This window comes from Phalaenopsis equestris, unplaced genomic scaffold (assembly GCF_001263595.1).
Source record: "Phalaenopsis equestris unplaced genomic scaffold, ASM126359v1 Scaffold000036, whole genome shotgun sequence".
Taxonomy (NCBI): domain Eukaryota; kingdom Viridiplantae; phylum Streptophyta; class Magnoliopsida; order Asparagales; family Orchidaceae; genus Phalaenopsis; species Phalaenopsis equestris.
The window spans coordinates 1,634,598-1,650,438 of NW_018164478.1; the positions used below are offsets into that span (position 1 = coordinate 1,634,598).

The window sequence follows — 15,841 nt, forward strand, 5'->3', positions numbered from 1 at the left end:
AAATTTGATACTATTTTGACGTGATACGAAAGAATTGAGTGTTCTGCTTGTAAACATATTTTGATGTGAGATACGTAAATCTATAAGAATTGAGTGATATGTATTTAAATTTCACTTATTATTATTATTAGTGGACTATATTAAAGGTATATTTGATATGTTATATCCGCAACAATCAGATAGAATTTGTGTATGACGTAATTGAAACTTGCATGAGCTTGATTTGATCATCATTAGAGCATTATTTAAAATAATTTTGAACCAGGCTCAAATCTTAGTCGAACTTTATTCAAAACTATCTTTGTAAGAGGGCTCGAGCCAATTTCGAACAAAAATTCAAATATGTTTCTAAAAGTATTAAACAATAATTTGACTATATTTAAACATATGGATTCTCTACACATTGTGAACCCTGTTTAGCTCTCATTCAGTTATTTTTAAATCAACATTGTACATAAATGACTGAAATAAATATTTTGAAGCCAAAGTGAAAATATTTTGATAAAGTGAGAAGTTTCGGGCATTTTTCAAAAGTAGTTGGTTTTGTTTGAAAATTTCAGCTTTGAAAGTATTCTTTTTGTGAAAAATTTTCTGAATTATATCTCTACTCATGCAATTGATGCACTTTCCAAATTCATTTTGGAATCTGAATTACTATCAAGAACAATTATTAAAAACAAAATTGAGGTATTTACATACATACATACCACCCAATGCTTTATAATACCATATTTACAAATGTAGGAACTAAAACTTCAATAAAACCACAAGACTCCCACTCTAGTGCCCCTTGTTATAATTTTCTTCTTCCTCCACAAAATCAAAGTCTCTCTCCCGGAAAAATATTACATCAGTACTACGCACGTAGAGTAACGTGCGTGGCCAATGAAATCACGCCACGACACCTCACGCAACAGGAAAAAAAAAACGACGGTGTAACACGGAGAATATTACTGCCCGTGTTACTCATGTGTTATTGTGTGTTATTCATGTGTTACTGATGTGTTATTGTGTTTTTATAGCACCAAAAATATTCTCAGGACATAATAACACATGAATAACACACAATAACACCAGAATAATACAGGGGAATATTCTCGACAGAGAAAAAAACAGCGTGGTAACATGGGGCAATATTCTCCCTCAAGGCCGTTTATTTTTCTGATGCGTGGGGTGTCGTGACATGATTTTATTGACTACGCACGTTACTCTATGTGCGCACAAAAGAGCCGGACCTTGCTTTCTCTAGCAATGTCGCCAACCAAAGAATTTGCATCCGATAAGGAAAAAAAAATTACTAGGGGATTCAAAATCTAGCACCTTGTGAAGTGTACAAATAAAGTAATATACAACACCAATTTCCACATAAAAAGGCCGGGAAGGTCAACAAATACCATGAAAATGAAACAAGCCCCTTAAATTCTCCACGCTGAATATCAAGAATGATAGCAGAAACGAAGGCAGCCAATTTGAAGAAAACTTTCCGAATCAAAACATTCCCTGTTTTCAGGTAGGATGAGGCCAAGCGGGAGGAAGACTAGATTTTTAGAGGCCTTCGTACAGCAAGATGCTGTCATGGCCTTCCGAGCTGACTGGAAGTCTTTCTTGTAGGATCAGAGCGGACGGGGGAGGAAGATGAACAGTAGCCTTCATACACCATGCATCCGTTTGTTGCCTTCTCAGCTAAGTCCGCTCGCAACTGTATCATGAGGTTTCAATGATGGTTTCAGACAAGAGACGCAGAGTACAGAATCCAGGGAGATTTCATTAAGTAAATAAGGCATGGAATTCTCTAGGTAAATCAGGAAAAAGATGGAGAAATCGTAAATTAGAGGGGAGAAGGCAACTGCATGCCCTGGACAGAACGTGGTTCCGCCCCTGGTCCTAACCCATCCAACCAGCAAAGCACCTCCCTCCCATCCCTAAATTATTTCTGAAAAAAATATACTTAATTGGCCAAAATAAGAATTAAATATTCTATAATCAATATAAATATTTTACTTCAGACAACATAAGTATTAACAAATTGCATGGTTATTTCGTTGTAACTAGAAACCGATTTATGCAAATCCATCTAAGCACAAATCATTATCTCAAAATAATGTTATTTAACATTATCTAATTGAACATTTAACACTGCCATTTCTGGGTCCCAAACCCAGATGAAAAGTGGAGTGTTGTATTAGATAGTTGACAGCAAACGTAAAATTTGTCAAAAAATCATGACTTGAATCCTTTTAATAATTGTGTAAATACTAGGGTGTCCCCTGAAAGCAACATGTTGTATGACTTGAATACAATGAAAAGTGTGTAAGGGTCGCTACACCGGCGCGAGTGTAGTGTCAAATAAGCACGGGTTCCCATATTACGGACAGATGCGAGTAAAGAAGTTAGTCTATGAAATGAATATTAGGATAAAATCTTCAGATATATGTATTCTCACAGGTAAAATTAATGAAATTAGTTAATATTATGATTCATAGAAAGATAAATAACTTATGTATTCAAAAAACTAAATGAGTTAGAGAAAATATTAAAACTAAATGAGTTAGAGAAAAACTAAATGAGTTAGAGAAAATATTAAGAAGATTGTTAGTTTTGGTTCTAAATTTTGGTATTTAGGTAAAAGTCACATTAGAAATGTTGTAGGTGTAATTATTGATAAGAGTTTGAAAGATAATGTTATGAAAATTAATAGAATTTGAGATAAAATAGAATTATAGCCCTCATGATTGTTTTTGATACTAAGATTTTTAATATTATAAGTGCTTATGCTCCTCAAGTAGGTATAGATATAGATTCCAAATATAAATTCAACAATGATCCAGAAGTTTTAGTACAAATAATGTCCATTGAAGAAAAAATTTTTATTGGAGAAGATTTAAATGAATAAGTTGGAAGATTGATAGAAGATTTTAGAAATATTCATGATAACTACGGTTTTGAAGTGATTAATGAAGAAGATAGAGTCATATTAGATTTTTCTTTAGCGTATGATTTTATTATTGTTAGATTTGTTATTGCTATTATTTTATTTAAGAAAAGATATAAGCATATTATTACTTATAAGAATGGATCAAATAAAACACAAATTCATTATTTTTTTATGAGAAGAAGAGATTGTCGAAAATGTAAATATTGTAAGATCATTCCAAGTGAGAATTTAAATACCCAACAATGATTGTTAGTTCTAGATTTTAAGAAAAAGAGCTATAAAATAAAATAAAAATACTAGAAACCATTGTCATAAAATTAGATAGGGGCACCTAAAAGACAAATAAAATTATTTTATGAGTAAACTTCAAGATTTCGAGATTTGGGATGTTCATAAAGAAATTAATTTCATGTAGAATAAAGTAACACACTATCAAACAAGTGACAAAAGATGTACATAGAGAATCAAAACGAAAAACTTTAATAAATAAAAATAGTTGGTGGTGGAATAAACATATGCAAAAAAGATAAGATATCAGAAGTTATGTTATAAAAATTGGTTTAAATGTAAAAACTTAGAGAATTGTGAAAAATATAAAATGACTTGTAGGAAGTCTAAAAGAACAATCTATGATGCTTAAAATTCTGCTTTTAGTGATTTTTATAATAGATTAAATATTAAAGAGGATGAAAAATATATGTATAGACTAGCCAAACAAAGAGAAAAGAAAAATAAAATTTTAACTCAAATAAAATAAACTAAAGATAAAAAACAATAGGTGTTTTTCTTAGAAAAAAATATTCAACATAGATGGTTGAATTATTTTGATAAACTTTTTAATGATATTTTGAAAATATGATCGACTGTAGTGATCTTAATATTGCTAATAACAATATTTTTTTCATTTTTACCGTTGTATTAGTTAAAAAGAAGATGAGAAGGCTTTAAAAAAAACCAAGAGTGGAAAGCCTGTAGGATCTGATGATATCCCAATTGAAGTGTGCAAATATTTATGAGATTTGGGAGTTTCTTGCTTGCTAAAATCTTAATATTATTTTAAAAATTAAAAAGATGCCTGAGGAATAGACGAAGTATTTTGATCTCATTTTTAACAATAAAGAGGATACACAAGAGTGTGCAAATTATAGAGGAATTAAGTTGATGTGTCATACTTTAAAATAATGGGAGAGGATAATTGAACATAGTTAAAGATGCTTTACAAAGATGTTGATATGACTTATATTCAAGTCATTAAAGATATGTATACTAGAGTTGTTACTTGCATTCGAACAGAAGAAGGATTGACTAAATATTTCTCTATTTCAGTTGGATTACATCAAGGATCGGTTTTAAGCCCGTATCTTTTTGCTTTAGTTATGGATGCTCTTACTGGACATTTACAGAAGGAAGTACCTTGGTGTATGTTTTTCACTAATGATATTTTTCTTGTGGATAAGTCTAGAGATGGAGCTAAGGAAAAAAACTTGAATTATGGAGGCCGACATTGGAGTCTAAAGGCCTTCGTTTTAGTATAACTATAATTGAATACATGGAATGTGATTTTAATAGTAGTAACTCTAGTGACAGAGTAGTAACTATGGGGGATCAAATTATGAAAAGGTGTGAACGTTTTAGAAATCTCAAATCAATTGTTCAAATTGATGGTGATATAGATGGGGATGTCATTAGTAAAATTCAAGTTGGTTGGTTGAAGTGGAGGAATGCTTTAGGCCTATTGTGTGATAGAAAAGTACCACTTGGAATGAAAGGAATATTTTATAAAATGGTGAGACCTGTTAGGCTCTATAGCGCAGAATGTTGGCCTTTATAAGAGAAGCATAAAATTAAGTTAAGTTTTGCCGAGATGAGAATGCTTAGGTAGATAAGTGGCTTTACACTTAGAGCAATGCAGAATGAATATATCCATGATAGGGTTGGTGTAGCTCCGGTGATGGACAAAATTAGAGAAAGTCATTTTAGATGGTTTGATCACATTAAAAGCTAGCTAGGAGAGTGGATGTTTTAGATTTGAATTATGTTAAAAAAGACAGAGGTAGGCTTGGAAAGACTTGGGCATATTGTATAAAAAATAAAGAATTAAATGAAAATATGACATTCAATAAGATGGAGAAAAAAGATTCATAAAGCCAACCCCATTTAATGGGATAAAGGCTTGTTGTTGTTGCTATTGTTGTATCTAATTGATGATTTATTTAAAAAAATGTGTCCTTGGATACTTACGTAAAAGCCAAGTATTATTACAACGTTCAGGGATCAAAATTACGTGTGATCTTTAGCTTTCAATAAGGTTATTTAAATGAGTAACGCATATAACATACATTCAATATGGCCGATGGCTACAAAAAATTAGAAATTGTCTACAAATTGTGGTGAGTGTTTCTTTATGCTTTGTAAGACATCCTATGCATGATGCATCATACTCAAACTGATCAAATTTAGGTGGCTCAATCTGAATTGCAGCAGCACAAATTAATGCAATGAAAGCTCAAAGGGTCATTTACATTCATACCACACAATTCTTATATATTTATATATCTAACCCCTATATGTATATGCATAATACATAAATCTTTAACATCATATCAAAAATACCACTATTGCTAACTTAACAAAAAGAAAACACTTTTCACATATAAATTTATGATACCAAAATTGGATATGTAAATATTAAAACTTAACAGTCAATATGTCAATTGATAAAAAATGTGAATATCACAATGAACACCTAGAGAATTTAAATACTTACTGTATTAACCTTCTAAAACTTATAACTATAAAGTAACAATATTCAGCTGCCACATGAGTTCATTGGATGAATAGACCTCAATTTTTCCAGTAAATGTTAAAAGGCTCCACAGGACATTATTAAATAAATTTGAAATCCAAATATGTAATAGAATTTTACACTCCTAACTTATAATGTGCAATGAAAGTTGCAATAGTGAGGCTTTTGTACATAGGATGCTTACATTCTAGTGGTAGCCTTTCTTCCTTCAGTGTTCCTCCGATTTCCATTCTCCACGAGACATCCACCAAAGATGACAATTCCCTGAAATGGTACAAGGACTGTAAAAGATAGAACAATGATAAAAGCTAGAGGCAACATACAAGCATTGATTGACATTGATTTATATTGCCAGACAAATTACTTTAGTGGCAACGGCATCAAAATAAACAAATAATTGAATAAAAATGCATAAAAGTGGAATTAAGAGATCGCTTGTTTTGCTGAAAAAGAAATATAGTGTAATTGAAATTTCGTGTATCATAAATGTTTTGGAATTATTTTATTATGTGTACAACATATATACGAGTTTTTTAATTTTTTGTGTTTGGTTTCAAGAAAAATGTATAAATGAAAAAATGTATAAATCATTTTCATTTGAAGGATATTGGTTACATTTCTTATGTACATTTGAATTCCATTGCTTGAATTAAGATAGTCCTAAATCTAAAATGGGTTATGTAATTGAATACGGAGTTAATGATTTTTGGTCGCAAATATTGGCATGAACAAAATCATATGATCATTTTGAATAGAATGTTGCATTCAATATAAGTTTCATATACAAAAAAAAGCCTGATATTACTAGGAAGCATGCCTCCAAAGGTGAAAATGTTGTTGAAGTTGACTGCTTTGAAGAGGCGATGCAATTTAACGGCTCTATCAAGTGGGAGTTAGCTGTGAGAGATAGAAAAACAACACATGTATATTCACTTGGTCTCCATAGAATAAAAAACAGTTGTGAAACAAATGGATATTGCATGATAAAGTAGAGGCATAATGACATTAAAGTGTAAAAATAGGCTTATGTTAAAATGGTCTCGACAAAAGAATATATCGATTTTAATGAATTTTCTCCTCAGATTGATTAAATAATTACTATAAATTTTTTTCCTCATAATAAAGAAAATAATTTATGATACACTTATATGGACACGAGACAACTATTCAGAAAATATAGGGCATAGACAAGTATATGTATTCAACATGACATTATAATTGTCAAGACCCGACCCGGAGCTTGGAGTTAACCAAGACAGAAATAGACGGTCGGATGGTGAAAATCAATTCTCTCTATCATAAGTAGTTTAATATTCAAATAATATATAAAAGAACCACTATAGAAACCAATTAAAATTAACAAGTAAAAATTTGTACATTTTTATTTGTTATTCTTGTCTTCTATACAAATATGATCATCTTCTATTCATCTTATTCAAATTTCTAAAACCTAAAAAGAAATATTAAAGCAACATAATAAATTATCTAAAGATAACTCAGGAGCAATCACACTTCTAAACTATAACAATTCAAAGAAAGAAATACAACATGCATGCTGGTCTTTTATATTTCCATAAAAAATCAAATAATATGTTAATCTTTTATATTTTATAAGAAATCTGATATTACATGTATCAATGACCTTTTTAAATGAAAATATTCAAGTATTTTGTATGTGTTTATTTTATCTTTACTTTACTTTATACTCTTTACATACACATATGTCTCTGTGAAGACCACAGCCAACAAAATCTAACACACCCTTGGTCAATATTGCTCAGTTGGCTCTCGTTGATACAACGGTTAGTGATGTAAACATCACAATTATATTGGGTAGAAAGACCCTTGCCCCTGACTGATATTATCTTGTCGACACAACGGTTAGCAATGTAAACATTACAATTGTATGGGGAGGTAAATATCGCAATTACATCAGGACTCGAATCATAATGCGCTACGTGTACGGTCCAGCCCCGTCATGCATTAAACTATTTAGTTTTTTGTATTCAGTGGGATCATATTATACACATGGCACATTGTATTATTGGATTCCTGATGCAGTTTGGCACAGAACTCCTGATGTAATATTTTTTTCATAGTCGTTCGACTGAAACCCCTAGGCTTAATATCACGTAACACGGAGAATATAGTAAGAGCGCAGGATTAAGGATAATTAAGAGTTTAATTAAGTTAATTAAATTTTTTTTACTTTCAATTTTTATATCTTCCAATCTATTCAAAATTTATACATAGCGCTTTATATCGAATTGATCGATCTGACATGTAGAATTTTATAAAATTAACTTAGTTGAAATCTGTGATGTGCGAAAATTGAGGTATATTTTAAGTTGCCAAAAATTTATGTGATTCCTCAAAATGGATTATTATAATAATAGTATATCTGAAACATTTTAAAATATTAATAATTGCATAAATTATAAAATAAATAATAAATTCATACAATAATAAATTTATTTTGATTGGTTAAAATACGAAATATATTTAAAATTATGAAATTGTTTAAACATAATTGAAAAAGAAATAATTGCATTCTATTATAGATTGTTAGGCTGAAATTGAGAAAATTATTATTTTTTAAGTAAGAAATAAACATTATGAAAAAATCAAAAGAAAGTAGAGTGGAATAAGCAAAATAAAACTAGATATAAATAACTAGTAAGCTATTTAAGTATTATATTTTAAAATAAAAGAGAATAGATGATCTTAAGTTATTTATGTGACATAGTTTTAAAGTCAAACTTCATTATGCAATAATAATTTTTTAATCTTTTATAATTAGCCTCGTAAATGCAAATTTGACATGTGTTATGGACATGTCAAACATGGAAAATTTCATTATTATGAAATATTTGTGTATCATTAGTTAAAATGATTTTTTAATCGCATTAAACAACACTTGACACTGAGTTGAGAAGTCTCGATAGAAGTTTAGAGCTACAATCTATACACATACATAACGTTCCTTGCATTACATATTTCTAATAGATGATGGTGAGCTTGAAAAGACAGAGGAATAAAATCCCTATCATGTCAGAGCTATCAAAGGCAAGAAGAGCGTTGCAGCTATGTTACAACAACAAAGAGCAAAATAAGACATAAAGCAGAGGTAAATGCAAATGAAATTGCAAAGCTTCACTCAGCCCAAATATTCTCTCAAAACGTATGTCAAAATTTAAAGTATTAAAAGGGATATTGTTGAGATGTGCAAATTCCATTATTGCTTGGAAAGTTTAGGATTATTTTAAATATGCGCAATAACAAATCAACAGTAGTAGTCTACTATTTTGTTAAGCCTAGTAAATTTTGAAAATAAAATCATTTTAACCTCTCTTGCTAAAATCAAGTAACAAAAATATCAAAAAAAAAGTTCACTAAATCCAGCACCGAACACCTTATTCAATAAGGGGTGAAATCAAGACATGGTAGCATGAGTTCTCAAAATATTGTGTAGTGGCCTCACAGTTTTATTTACCTTTTTTTTTACTGAGCATAATTTGGAACAAGATTTTTGGCAGAGCATCGCTTAGTAACATATTCTATACTAGGTGTAAGCACACATGCTAATACAAAAGAAAGAACATCGCATTTGTAGCACTAAAGCTCTACATAGTACAGGAGTTGGTGGAATTAGAACATGAGATGGCCTATGAAGCTGAAACAACTTACTTTAGATCATGACTAACAGCAAGTACAGTAAGTTCCTTCTTTAGATCCTTCAGCAGCTTTAAAACATCAGCACGAGCCTTCCAATCTAGTTCAAAAATACAATTATGTAAAGAAACAAAGTTTTTCTAAAAGAAAATGGCAAATGCAGGAACAATTCTGCCAGTTTTTTATATGAATCTAAGGGAGTAATTAAGATTGGAGCAACTCCATACCAAGACCAGCAAGAGGTTCATCCAGTAACAACAAAGCCGGTTTTTGAACCTGAGAAATACACATATAGAACAGAAAAATTGCATGTAATAATTTATGATTCACAACTAATGTCAATTAAAAGTACTTCAAAGAATCATTACTAGTTGAATTGCTAAGGCAAGACGTCGCTTAAAACCGCCACTCAAAGACTGTGGATTCTCTTCAAGGGAGATTGAATGGAAACCAACCTGAGTTCGAGATGCAACAATCAGATTATGAAAGCTAATTTGAATTACTTCAAAAGGGGATATATATAGTCCGCCCCTCGGTCAGACTATGGGGTTGATCAACAATCGATCTACCTTTTTAATATATATATATATATATAACAATTTAAACAAATTATAATCTTTTATATGTTTTATTGATGTTTAGAATTGATATGTCATCAACAAATTTCAATTATCTGACATGAATCTCGGGACATGACATAAATCTTAAGGTAATTTTTTTAGCGAGAAACATTCAAACTTTACCTAAAATCATCTAGAACTTTAATTTCAGCAAACTTATAATAAACTGACATACACGGTGAGACAGACCCAGTGACGCCAAAGTTGGTCTAATATGAGTCAAATCAAGCCTGAATTAAATAGTGAAGGCACTTTTAGAAGTTTTTCAATGCTTAATTGAAAGGCAAATGGATTACAAATCTGATAAACTTACAATCAAATCGAGCGTCTAACCTAGACGAATCCAATGAGTTCAAGATCACTCAATTCTGATATCATTAAAATACTATCATTAAAATACTCAAATTTGTAGAACTTCATCTGATCAGGGAAACCTCTCCGGGTCATTCGATAGATTGGTTCGGATTCTTTTCTTATTTGCAGAAAGACCACCCCCAGACTTTATAAATACATAGAACCTCACTCCCACTTGAGGGAGACCTAGATCTTGATCTAGAGAAAGACTGGAGCTTGGATGAGAAGTAGTTGAATCACCATATTCTACACCGAAGGTCCAGTGAATATCACCCGCTCCTGCAGTCGCCGACCACTGTCGACAACAGCTCGCTGGCCGCTGTCGACTACCATCAACCTCCACCCGCTCCTTGCGGTGGAATCCCTTGCAGAGTCACAAGATGCATTACGAAATCCCAGCTTACATTGTGGAACAATAAATCACTTGGGGCAATAATACGTCGTCCAATACACTGAGCAATGACCCCAAAAAATGGTGTAACAATGCACTTCAAATACGGTGCAAAGACAAGCCTTACATATAGTGCGACGATGCATCCCTAAAATGGTGTAACAATACACCTCGAAGCATCCCTAAGATGGTATAATAACACACTCCGAATACAATGCAACGACTCACCCCACAACAACTGCTCACAACTGTTGTACTCTAATTACAATGAATTTTTCTGAAATCTTGAATCTCTCTCCTCATTGCTCAACACTATGACTTATGTCCAACTAAGACCTATGTGGTCAACAACTGGTGTATTTCTCAACTCTGACATCTACGACCTACGAACGTTATCACAACTCGCACAACTCACAACTCCAGTCTCAGTGACCTATGAATATTATCGCAGCTCGAGCAGCAACTCCCAACTTCGGCTTCTATGGTCTACATATATTATTACAGTTTGTGCAGCTCCTAACTCCAGTCTCTATGTCTAACAGACGTTACCGCAACTCACCAATAAGACCCACGTGACCAATTATGACCTTCGTGTTTCACCACTCATGCTGCATCCAACTCTGGCCTCTGTGGCTAACGGATATTATATCAACTCACGAAGCTCCCAACTTTAATCTCTGCGGCCTACAGATGTTATCGAAACTCATGTAACTCTCAACTCCGGCCCATGCGGCCTACAAACGTTATTGTAGTTCATGCAACTCTCAACTCCAGCCTCAACGGCTTACATATATCATCACAGCTCATGCAATTCTCAACTCCAGCCTCTGTGGCCTATAGACTTTATCGCAGCTCATGCAGCTTCGAAATCCGACCTTTATGGTCTACGTATGTTATTGCAGCTCTCTGCTACAGCCTTTGTGGTCAATCGATGCTTTTGAAGCAACTATCTACAACACACATGACCAACTACTATCATAGCTTTCAATTACAGTCCTATGACAAACTGATGTTACATCCACTTTCTATAACATTTAAGGCAGACTACTGTCTGCATAGCAATCGACTACGACATTCATGACTCATCGTGATTATTATTGTTGAAATATTGTTATATATCAACTTTATAATTGCATCTTCTCTCACTCAAGAGAAGAGTGAGTTTGTGTACTCACAATTACATATTGTATTATTTAAAATAGGCTAAGCCCCATAGTTTTTTCTCCTTTCCCGGGTTATTCACTTAAAAAGCTCAAATGTCTCATCATTCTTACCAATCTTAATTACCTGAGTGTGTGTTGAATCTTCATCCAATACTAAGAGGCTAAATTATCACTCCGTCATTAGTAATCTTCCGACACACATCAAGAAAATTTCCCTATATAACTGTTAATAATTCAATCTTGATTCAACTTACTCCCTAAGATCAACTCATAAGGCATTTGATCCGATCTAGAGTACAGTCCGACTTAGATTTGCTTGATCCAACTTTCAAGGGATTCCAAATCATCACCTCCAATTTAGAATGATAAATTAATAAATTGTTGTGTGATTATAATGATATAATAAATATAAAGAAAAAACTAAAGGATTAAATTTATATTAAATAATAATTTGTCAGAGCTCTTATTAAAAATGTATTTTAAATTGGATCAATTAGTAAAATAATAGTTATTTAAAATTAATCGAGACCTTGCTATCAAATACATATTTTTAATTGATTCATTATAGAAACTAAAGAATCAAATAAAAATAAATATAATTTATAGATTATATTAAATATATTAAATCTATTAAAGAATTATGGGAACTTCATTTTCAAGTTGAGCTCTAACTTCATGTCGGGCTTTAAAGATGCTAGATATTCTTTGTATATCTCTTTAATATTTAAAATTAATTATACAATTTCTTAACTTATAATCATTAAAAATTAAAAGTTCTTTTTCCAAAAATTTATTTATATTAATTCATATTAGAATGCAATAATATATTGATTGGATGGGAAAATGACAACTTTTTTATGTTTTAAACAACTAAGAAAATGTTAGATTTTGAGAGAGCCCCATTTCAAAATGAAGTTGTAGTTATCTAGTACCTATTGGGAAATTATCTCTCATTACAGCTGAGTAATATGCATATAAATAAGGCAAAAGAATACCCCACTAAATGCATATTGAAGATTTGAAGCAAGTTGTTCTCTTTCTGAGAAATCTGCCTTTTGCCTTGGCCATCCAAAGGTGACTTCTTCTAGTATTGTATCGGCCAAAAAGTATCTAGCACCCATATTGAAGAGAAAAAGATGATGGAAAAAGAAATGATTTTTATAACACAAGAAATTTACATAGACATGGTTAACGGTCTATTTTCATTTATCCAGCTAGCTACCTTGGCAGTTTGAGAAGCGTTGCATATCACAAGCTGTTGTTCACTCTAAGATATTTAAGCATCTTTTCTAACACATAGCAAGTTTTATATTAAACAAAGTTTGCTTATATGAATATGAACATTTTCCAATAGAAACACTTTTCAAAACCTTTAAAAGAATTTAAACATAGGTTTACCCATATTGAAAGCACTGCTTAATTTTTTTCTTTCTGACTCAAACTATTTGACTCTCTAGCAATTGTGGCATAAAACTAGCATACATTTCGCCTGAGTTCCCTCAGCAACAGGGATACTTGTTGGAGAATGTCAGTAAAATATCAAACTTTTCTGATAAATATGAGTTGAATCATGTAACTTTTGTACAACAGCATATTTCTTAAGATTAATACCTCTCAGGAAACTGAAATACAATGCCAACTCTTTCAGGTAATAATGTTTCAGGCGATTGTTTTGGTCTTCCATCTTCTCCATACTGCTGAATGCAGATGGAACCAGATGTTGGGGCGGATAGTCCAGAAAGAATCTAAGCAAAAAAACATGAACAAAGTTGATATAAAAAAGGAAGATCAAGTGTAATCAAATTTCATGGAACATCTAAATGTATGAGGAACCTGTAAAAGCGTGGTCTTTCCACTTCCACTTCTTCCGAATACTAGGCCAAAGCTGTACCAATCAAATCAAATACTATATCAGTGAGTGAAGGAGAAAATTCATTCGAATGATACTTCAATGGTGCAAAATCAGCAGAAAATAAGTTCGAAGCATGACTGTGTCAGCATATTCACCTCTTCAAAGGCAGTGATAAACTGACATCATTCAATAAATTATGTTGGACTCCAGGCGGTCTATAACAAACCTTCTTCACCTTGGAATAAGAGAAAAACAATATCGCATAGCTTCAATCACTTGTTAGCCAGAATGGAATAGTTCCAAAACCGACGAAAATTTCATTCTTCGTTGGAAAACATCTAAATAAACAATGGTGGGATGCAGATTTCAATGAGTAGGAAAAGCAAAAAGAGCGCTGATTTCTAGCTATCTTGGTAACATGATAGGAAAAAATTGGGGGGGTGGGGAGGCAGTGAGGGAGCTTTACTTCGATGCAAGAGTAATCGGAAGAAACCCTAAGAGCTCCAGATTTCCCCCAAAATCTTCATCAATGAAGCAGATTGCATCAGCTCGCGATGAGGGGTGAACAAAAATTCAATTTTTCCTAGAAAATGAGCAACTTACCTCGGAACAGATTTTGGGGAGGATAAAGAAACGGACGCGGTCCTCATCGCCATTGCCCGTAGTTAACCAAGGCTAGCGTTTGGACTTAAATCAAATATGAAAATTTTAAAATTTAAGCATTCGGTGGGATTAAAATGAAAAGTTGCGCAAAATTTTGGTGAATTTAAGTCTACTGTTCAAAATTGTTGTATTATGAATTCTTTAGATTTGAGTTATTTCTATATCGACACTGCTTTCGTCGACCGCTGCCCACTATCATTAGCCAATGCATGTCATTGCTTGCGAGTTATATGTCACGGACAAATAGTCTCACATCGGCTAGGTGTAGGACCAAAAAGCAGCCACCACCCACAAGGGCTCTTTTGGGAGGTGACAAGTGGTATCAGAGCAGATTACTGTCTGCCAGGTGTGTACTCTCCATGGTCCAGTGGGACCCTCGGTGAAGTCGATCCGTGACGAGGGCGTCACGTGATTGAGTGGAAGAGAATGTCACAGACAAATAGTCCCACATCGGCTAGGTGTAGAGCCAAAAAACAGTATTTAAGTCTTAGGCTGCCCACCACCCAGAATGGCTCTTTTGGGAGGTGACATATAGCTACCGATGTACCCAATTTCGCATGTCATATAAATAATACAAAGCGAGTAAAATATCATTCACGCAAAACCATAATTAAGTTTTTTATAAATTAATTACAAATTTAATTCTGCCTAAATTTTTATACAACAATTAAGAGATTATAAAACTACTGTCTAAAATTTTAGGAGAAAATTTTACACTGCATAATTATAAATTTAAAGTTATGACAAAGAATCTCTTAATTTATAGGTTCATCAAAATAGTACTTAATTTTATGGTTTGATTTTGCATTAATAAAAGTAATTGTCAATCAAGAACTATATACATTATCATCTAGTCTCTCCAGATAACTTAGATGCTCTGACTTTAATGATTAATACAATATATTTCTATGAGAACTAAAATCATAATATTGTGTTAATTACTAATCTTAAGTGATTGTAAACTTTAAATTGACTATATCCATAACCCAACTAATTGACATGTTGACATATCATGCTACTATTAGATACACCAAACAATTCTAAAAATTAAAAATCGTAAAGATCTAACCAATCATTAAGCAAATAGTCTTGGCCACATCTTTAATCCAGACAAGTACAATAGTTCTTGTCACATTCAAATAAACCATTCATTGAACTAGACTAAATTACAACAAAATGAAGAATGAAAATAAAAGAAAAGGCTTGAAAAGATGTTCCTATAAGAAGTCCTGCATCTCTAATTTTATTTTGTTTTCCTTCTCTTCCAATTGATTTTTTCCATCTTAGCTTTTATGATGTTGTAAAATTGAACATGTTGAGCCATCACACAGTGACACCCCTCTTGCAACATTGAAGTACTAGCTCTGTCTTTAGGCTGATATTTG

General features: G+C 32.2%; 1 protein-coding gene across 1 annotated transcript; it reads right to left on the reverse strand.

Annotated features, from left to right (window-relative positions):
* Window positions 1–1,276: 1,276 nt before the first annotated feature.
* LOC110018859 (ABC transporter I family member 11, chloroplastic) lies at window positions 1,277–14,468 on the reverse strand. The gene is made up of 11 exons (XM_020716323.1): window positions 14,397–14,468; window positions 14,260–14,314; window positions 13,949–14,028; window positions 13,775–13,826; window positions 13,553–13,686; window positions 12,937–13,051; window positions 9,782–9,868; window positions 9,641–9,689; window positions 9,429–9,513; window positions 5,926–6,005; window positions 1,277–1,699 (listed from the first exon to the last, which is right to left on the reverse strand). Exons 1-11 carry the CDS (start codon window positions 14,447–14,449, stop codon window positions 1,680–1,682), a joined length of 810 nt encoding a protein of 269 aa, XP_020571982.1. The 5' UTR covers window positions 14,450–14,468; the 3' UTR covers window positions 1,277–1,679.
* Window positions 14,469–15,841: the final 1,373 nt, after the last annotated feature.